Raw genomic sequence first — 8,689 nt, forward strand, 5'->3', positions numbered from 1 at the left:
TGTGCAGTTACAAGTTTATTGATACTTCATATAATTAGTAACCTCACATTACAGGTAGTTTATTATATATATATTTTGCCCTATATAAGTCATTAACTGATCATGTTTTTGGTTAAACTTTCATTTTAAGATTCCTTTGACTGTCAACTTAGCACATTCCTGAACAGCTGGATTCATCTCATAGGGGAGCTTGACTGGGCATTCTGACAAAGTTATAGCTTCTCCCGCTGTAATTGTTACAGTGTGGTCAAGCTTTGCTTGATTTTTGTTCAAGTAACATTTGATATTAAATTTCTCGTTTGCCATGGTCTGCTTTGTTTGTGCTAGTACTAGAAAACTGTGCTTTTGTTTGATCTTTTTTCGAAAGGCTTTTTCAATCAAAAAGAGAAAAGAGAATTTGTGAAACCATTGCTTCTACTATTGGAACGACAAAGAAGCTTGCTGTTCCAGTTAAATGCAAAGAAGAAAATTTTCACAATTTGATATTTGCTGCAAGTTTGAAGTGTCTTTTGTTTTTAACAAGCTTCCATCCAGTGATTGTTTTTGGAGTTCCAGTTCTTTGAGAACATCCTTTGTCTAGAATATTGCCGAAGGTTGTAGTGTAATGCTAAATACTACTTAATTTGGATGTGCTTGTCGATACTGAATGTTTTCTCATTTTCTTTCTGTCACAAGTTGTTTCTTCAGGTGCAATAATGGCCTACATTTGTCTGGAAAATTAGATAATACTATGACAATGACATTATGGGAAAAATCTGGATTTTCAGGTAAAGAGATTTTTTTAAATCAATTCAAAATTTGCTCCACAGCTGTTAATTTCACATTAATTGTTGCATTTTGGCTGTGATCAGGTCAGCCAGAAAAAAGAAAAGACTCTAATGATTCAGTTTATTTACACTTTATGATTCTTATAATTCAAAACTTGCTCCGTAGCTGTTAATTTCACATTAATTGTTGCATTTATATATCCTGTTTTAGTTTTAGAGACGACAGGGGAAGCTTTTCTGCTATAAACAAAGCATGACTTAATGAACTCTGCATTTGAAGATTATGAAATCATACGGGTAAGCTACTTGGCATCCGTTCAAGAAAACTACTTATACTTTAATAATAATTATTTTTCCTTATTGCCCAACCATTGAATCTCTTGCAGGATGAAACAATTGTGCAAACAACAACAAAGACACCAATAAAACAACAAGAAGAAAGAAAATTAAAGAAATGATTTGGATATCATTTTTTGGAAAACTTGCTACTTTTTTAAAGTTCTACCTGAATTAGCATTGGAAATGGTACAGGTCTGGTTTGAGTAAACTACTTGTTCAACCTTTCTCACACTCCCAGTCTCAAACGCAAACATATACACATATTGTTCAATTCCATCATTCAGCATACAGAAGATCTATATGGTAGCCTCCTAGGCCTTACCTGCCCATGATATCAGAGCAAACAGTAGTGAACTCCAATTCTATCGCCTGGCCGAAGTGGTACATACCAGGGAAGCTAAAGTAGGATTTCAGACACAGGATAACTTGAATTCATCTGTTCTCGGACCGTAAAATCCTAGTTCTCTTCATCTAAATTCAATGATGCATATTCAAGTGTTCCCCTCTCCTATTTCCCCTAATTTGTGGTTTGCCCCAACATCCTCTTGGGTTATGTACAGAAGGAAGATTATTTGCATACATTTTCCTCCATACTTGTTATTTCATTTGTTCAAGACCAAAAATCCCACCACTGATAACCACTACTGGACTGATCAAAGAGACCAGCAGAGTCAAAACTGCGCCAATCTTCTGGAGATGTTAGAGAACCATCAGCTGGTTCCACCATGCTTATAAGGTTGGGCTCTTCTTCCAGTCCAAAATAGTCTGTCTTTATTGCACTATCATCATCCGATAGGACTCCAAGCGCATGTTCCGATCTTTCCATTGACAAACTGACCTGTCCTTCAGAATCAGACTTGACAGCCTCTCCCTTATCTGAGTCTCCATCGATGCCTTGTCCGCAACGCTGGCCTTCCTCTTTTGGCTTCTTAAGCAAATCGTTCAGCTTCTGCAACTATTAATTAAGAATAAAAAGTATATTTGTTAGAGTCTTTACAAAGTTTAATTTCTTTCTTTGTATGCGAACTAGTAGATTAAGTTAGTAGTTAAGTACCTGAATCACTAAGGCCTGCTTTTCTTTCTTTAGACTATCGAATTTGGAAGCTAGATTTTTGTAATCGGCTTGTAGAATGCCGTAATCTCGCTCGAGCTGCTTTGATTTCCACCTAGCTCTCTTGTTCTGGAACCATATAGCAACCTGCCTTGGCTGCAACCCCAAATCTCTAGCCACCTGCAACTTCTTCCGAGGCTCAAGTCTGGATTCGGATTCAAACATCAATTCCAAAGATTTGATTTGTTCATCACTGAACCTCCTCTTGTTCTTGCTCTTCTTCTTTTTGGTTGTTACAACTTCAGTCAAGCTGGAAAAAGGCTCTGCCATGATCTCCTGAGTATATTCTTCCCCATCTAACACTTTCCCAGGATTACTCTTCTTAACCTTCTGAAAATCTTTGTCCTTCATATACAAGCTGGTAAGTACTCCTACTACTAAACAGTGGTCAAAAATGGAATGTTTTTAGACGTTTGTGCTTCTGAATATGCTTGTATTTATAACCCCTTATGCAACCAAAGTATCTGGCTTGGTTTTGGGTCTGACTGGATTTATAGCTGCTGCTACCCCTGCTTTATATCCTCAATTACTCTATGGGATCGGATTAGTGATAACGTATAGTTCTCTCCCTCTTCCGCCTTGTTAACATTACCAACTTTTTGCTGAATCTTTTCTTCGATTAACCCGAGGGTAAGTCTTGGTGTGAGAAAAAAAAAAAGGGTTCATGTCGGCATCAAGTCCAAGCCGTCCCGTTTCTTAGCCCTTGGGGCGATCGTATTATCTAGTAGTAATTTTAATCATGCGTTGGTATCACTTCACATTTTAGAGATTTCCAATTCTGTATACTTCATGGTGCAAATATTAAAATCCATGTTCTCATCATCATCATCATCGTCACAACTTCATCTAGCCTTGTTTTTAATCATAACGTGTCGGCTGCATGAATCACGTTCCACCAATTGAAATCAAATTCCATCTTTAATTTTATAATTACAACCAACATATTTCCTTGTTTCTTGGAGAAACATGCCATGATCATCATCTTCGTTTTCCACACATTTATTGGCCAATTCCATATTGCTTAGAAGTTCCTTCACCACATCAGTTCTTTCATCTTCCTCTTCATATAGTGGAAGCTTTAGTCCCCAGCTAAGCCATTGATAAAACCAGCTCGAGCGAGGAGAGTGGGTGCGTTGAGTCGTTGTCAAAGGCGCAGTCTCAATGGCCTCAACTTTGATTTATATAAAAAATAATAATAAGTTTTGAAAACCCTTTCCTTTATTTAAGAGAAACAGTTAAATAAATCAAAGAAATTCGATGAAATACTCCTACAACATACATTCTTTGCCAATAAAAACAGTTGCCTGCGGACAAGTGTCTTTCACCTGTCACAAGTCATCCAATCAACACTTGCCACCTACCATCGGTCAAAACTTCATATCCCCCTATGTCGTCTTTTTGTTTGGAGTTTTAGTTGCGGCGGTTACGTGTCGAGAAACTTGTGGTTCAACGTTGGAAAAGATTGGTTTGATATAGCGGACACGTGCCCAAGTTTTGTTCAATATCGTAGCTTATTGAGAATCTGCCTGTGAGGACAGACAAAGCTTTCCAAGTACAGGTGTCTGTCTCAATTTGCTTTCTCTTACGCCCCTGTCGGCTAGCCACGTGGTATGCAGCAACAATTTTGTTCCTTTTTAAGACCATTATTTTGTGCCTTAAATAATCAAGACTCAATCAAGAAGAAATCGAAGTACCAACAACAAGCTAGAAGAATATGTGTTTTTCTTTATTAATTTCCAAAGCTAACAGAAAAAAAAAAAACAAAATTAATGTAGAACTTTAGAAATGAACATTTATTTTTAGTTTATATCAATTTAGGTGCATGAGTATTTTAATTGAGAGCCAATAAGACAAAGACATTTAAAGTGCCCCACAAATGTTAGGATAGAGTTCATATTATATTATATTAAATATATATATACATATTAAGGAAATGTTGCTAATGAAGTTTTTGCCCCGAAACATCGTCTAGATTTTAACTTGCAAATAATTCTCTCAAGTTATTGAATGTATCAACAATTGGACGCTGCAGATTGGATGCTTGAGCCTTCAATTCCTCCTTTATTATATATATGCTTTAAGTAGCTATGACCTCACCCTTATCAAAATTCAACCTAGCTTTAAAAAAGCAAAAACTCTTTAATGAAGTTTTATCGATTAAATATTTTAAAACTAGATAAAATAAAAGGGAAAAAAAAGAAAGGGTCACTGTGGTAACATAGTGATGAAGACTGTATTTGATAAGGACTTGAAATTTTATTTGTATTAGGCGAGACTCTCATTGCTTGATTAGTACCATTTTGTTCCGTCTGGGTAAGATTAATACAATGAACCAATCTATAAACTTAAAGTGGCAAAGTTAAAGAGTATATCAAAATCGAGTTAAAGAGCAGATGTTAAACGGTCAAGGGAGTTACACTTATGTGAAGAAGCTGCCACTTTTTGCCACATTAAAGGTCCAGCAAAGACGGCTGAAAATTAGTGGGATGGGGCTGACCTTGTCTTATAGAACACGTCCAATTTAGTTTTTTGGTTTGTGGATAGACTTAAGCCTGGATATGGGAAAGATAGAAAGGATTACATTGCTGTCATAGTCCAGTAGTTTTGTCGCTTTTAGTTTAAGGAAGTTTTACGTGGTGTGAAAGTTCGTTGAACGTGTCTTTGGTCATAAATGAGTAATGCATCCGACGATAAGTATTACTTCCTGTCGGCTTGGATGACATTCACGGCGGTGGCTGTGGGCTGGATAATGGATAATGGATATAGGCTACTTTTCCCTGTCTACCCTTTGGGCAAAGATTGAGCAAGGCAAAGTCCATAGGCTTACCATTTAGAATGGCTAGAAGTTGCCCAAATTTATCCATGTTGGTTTTTGGGCCATTAGAAAAATATGGGTTGGAACTCATGGATCATTAAACGGGTATATCTTGAAAGTGGGATAGAAATCGAAAAAGAGAGAAAAATAAAATAAAATAAAAAATTTATTGTTTATTAATTACTACGACCTCTTTTAGCAAACTCATGGTGTTTGGTTTTTCTTGCTCTATTTAACTCCGAGTTTAAGCATATTTTTTCTATAATTGATCCGAATTTAACCACTTAATCCTACCAACCATTTCTTTGTTAAAATTTTCAAATCTTGCAATTTATTCCTACCAAAACCATAGCTTTAGATCTGAAAATTTCTTCACATTAAAATTTTGTATCCTTTCTCCAAGTTCAAAAAACTAGTTTTAATTGAAAATAAAAAAGCTGAACATTCATTAATTCAATCCCAAGAATCCATTTCAACTATTATTACTACTACCTTTGGCAAACTCTGATTGGTTGTTATTGCTCCATCTAACTCAGACTTCCAACATACTTGATCTACTATTGATCCTTATTCAACCCTTTTACTTTTGGGTATGAAAAATTAACCTTTAAATCATTCTATACCATGTACTTGATTTAGGTATGATCTTAGCTTATTTTCTCCACATTTCCAAGGCATGATTCTGAGCAGCGAATTAGTTACTTCATTGTGTGTTTTAATCTAATTTTTGAATATGAGTCAATAAAAACTTTCTTTCTTTTGTATTATTTTTTTCAAACGAAAGTAGAGTAGGGGGGAGGGGGGAGATACTGCGGGTAGGCTGGAAACCAAGAGGAGGAACGCAAGGAAAAGGGTCATGAGCTGGATGCTGGCAGTGCAGGCAGAGGGGAAGAAAATAAAGAGAAGAAAACAAAACAAAACAAACAGAGAGGTCTTTATGTACTCACAACTTTCACTAATTACAATGCTACAGACTACAGGGGAAGTAAATTGACTTAGGGGAGAAGGCGTAATTTCAAAATACTAAATTCTTAGGGTAGTACAATCTTTTTTAATAGTAGCAGTAAGTCAGTACTTAAACCGGGAAAGATTTTTCTTTCTTTTTTTTTTTTTCAAGTTATAGGGGCGAGAGTGGTGTAAGAGAAGACTGAAAATACTTTTGTCTACCGATGAAATTTCTACAATTCAACCCACGTAAGCTCTCCCTTTCCTTTGTACGTTGGTTTTGCTTTATAGAGTATCTCCCTTTTCTCGATTCAGACACCAAATTGACTTCGAGTAGCGAAAATCTCCTAAAGTTTGCTTAAACTTTACCACCCTTTTTCAACTGCTCCTCTCTTACTTAACCTTTTCTCAATGGCGTAGGACTCAGAAAGAGAGAGCAAGAGCACGTGACCATCCATATGGAGAGGAGTGAAACATGTTAAGCCAGCCAGGTGGGAGTGTTGGTAGAAACTAGAAATCAAACCTAAGCTAAAGCCAGCGAGAAAAAAGGTACCCTTGAATTTCTTTTTTGTTTTTAATTATAAATTTTTGTTTGGTTTTGTAATGAAAAATTCATGCATTGCAAAGGGTCATTGGTGATGATGATGATTATATTATATTATATTATTACTATTATTATATAATTGAAGACTCGACAACCTGGGCTGGAGATGCAGGATTTGACATTTTACGTGTTGTTTCTTTCCCACTTTCTCTCTCTCTCCACACCTCCCTGACACAATTTTCAAGACTGTAAAGCGTTGAAATCTGGAGCCAGTATCGTCCTCTCCGTTTGTCACTCTGATGTACAGTTGAGAGAAAAGAGAGAGAAAATGGAGGAGCCTTTGCTGTGGTCCTGTGGAGGAGATAAAGCATGGCAGCACGTCTTCCGGGCACTCCCATTAAATAAAAAACAAGGCCGATAGTGTTCAATCAACGCACCAACTCTGTTATCATCCCATCAGCTTCAAATTACCGTTAATACAACAATTCTACTATAAGATCTGCTACTAATTTTTGGGTTCTTTTTTTTTTTTAGCTCTGTTTAAATTCACATTACATTTTATAAAAATCATAAACATTACAATTAATATACTTACTGTTTTTCAGAGATTAGTTAATTCCGAATTTGTATTTTCATGGATTAGGTGCACGTGGAATTTAGTTGACATATGGAAATGTTCAAAGAAACATTACTGTCACTTTGCCAGCTAGATTTTCCACAATTACATTGATTATTAATAATGGGAGCAGTGTTTCATAAAACTCTGCAAAGGGAACAGTAAATGGAGGAGCAGCAGCAAGTTGCAGTGTAATGACAATAAAGCTTTCTATGTTCACCACCCTAAACCACAGTACCCCCCTTCTCGGCTCTTCAGCTTCAAAGTTTCAAATATGCACCAACACATTCGAATTTACTACCCCAAATATGAATTGGCTCAGATGTATGTGCAAAACAATGACTGGAACTTGTGATTAATGTTCGGACATTTGGTTCTTATATTTATCATTTGAATAATCACATTGGATTTCAAAATCTTAGAAGAACGAGGCATCTTTTCGGATAATTGCGTTGGTATTTTGTCAAACTTTACCTAATTTAGGTTACCAGTTTTTTTATGGGACGGAGGAATGAAAGAGATTGATGAAATGGGGGTGCCAGAGAAACAATGGCAGAAATGAAAATCAAACCCATTAAATTCGCGGAGCTACCTGTACTGCCGAATGATACTGGTTTCGCTAAGTCTTTATCCTGACACCCACAAAATGTATGTTTTCCAAGAATCCAAAGACATCATAATCTCATGATGAAGGCCACTATTTCTTACCAAAGTAACAAAATGTAATACTAGTAGGAGTATGTTTCTTGCTAAGGTTAATTAAATATTTTGAATGCATGTCCATCTGTTTTGTTTCCATAGCACAGATATGGGGACAACAGCAAAAGTACTTGTTATATGCCAAAATTTTCTTCTACAAGGTTAATTGGAGCCTCTCTCATGCATGGTATGTTGTAGCCATAAGCTAATACCTTTTCCTTGAGGGAAGACAACATCGGTGCACGCTGACAACTCCTTTTTGTATCGTATCAATGATTATCACATGAATCACGAATGCAACAACTCTGCCGGTGGATTTATGAACATTTTGATTTTGCCAATTTTAATCTAATGCTAACCAGTAGTGTTATTATTATTATTATTTTTATAAATTTCGAATTAATGAACTTCAACGACCCTGTTTTTGTTTTGGGAAACAATATAGTTTTTAAGTTATAATCATTAATTTACCAAAAAGGTTTTGGAAGCCAAAGCAATTTACTTATGTCACCATTAATCAGCATTATGATTCTTTGAATGTCTGATTTCTTTGTTTTTAATTTCTAATTAATGCCCTAAAGTTAACCAAAGGGAATAATCAAAAAGCAAAAGACGACTTGGTCACTTTGACCTTAGCGAAATAGCTGGGTTGAGTAAAAAGTTAAAAGGTGAAAAGAAAAGCGTGGACCCTTATTTTTATCTATCGGTTATCACCTCAAATTCTTTGTCATTTTTAAAAATGACACGTCGAACGAGAATCCCTTGTTTCATAAAAAAACAAAAATGTAACATTTTTCAAATCTTGTATAATAAATTTATCATTTTTTTTTAGTATTTCTGGGTTAAAAAATTC

At 35.7% G+C, this 8,689-nt stretch overlaps 1 protein-coding gene across 1 annotated transcript; it reads right to left on the reverse strand.

Annotated features, from left to right (window-relative positions):
* Positions 1-1,213: 1,213 nt before the first annotated feature.
* Positions 1,214-3,445, reverse strand: LOC111304867 (homeobox-leucine zipper protein ATHB-12-like). Its single transcript, XM_022901856.2, has 2 exons — positions 2,161-3,445; positions 1,214-2,061 (listed from the first exon to the last, which is right to left on the reverse strand). Exons 1-2 carry the CDS (start codon positions 2,566-2,568, stop codon positions 1,717-1,719), a joined length of 753 nt encoding a protein of 250 aa, XP_022757591.2. The 5' UTR covers positions 2,569-3,445; the 3' UTR covers positions 1,214-1,716.
* Between the last annotated feature and the right edge of the window lie 5,244 nt (positions 3,446-8,689).

The sequence above is a fragment of the Durio zibethinus genome, chromosome 21 (genome assembly GCF_047325235.1).
Source record: "Durio zibethinus cultivar Kanyao isolate XHJ-2024 chromosome 21, ASM4732523v1, whole genome shotgun sequence".
NCBI classification, from domain to species: Eukaryota; Viridiplantae; Streptophyta; class Magnoliopsida; order Malvales; family Malvaceae; genus Durio; species Durio zibethinus.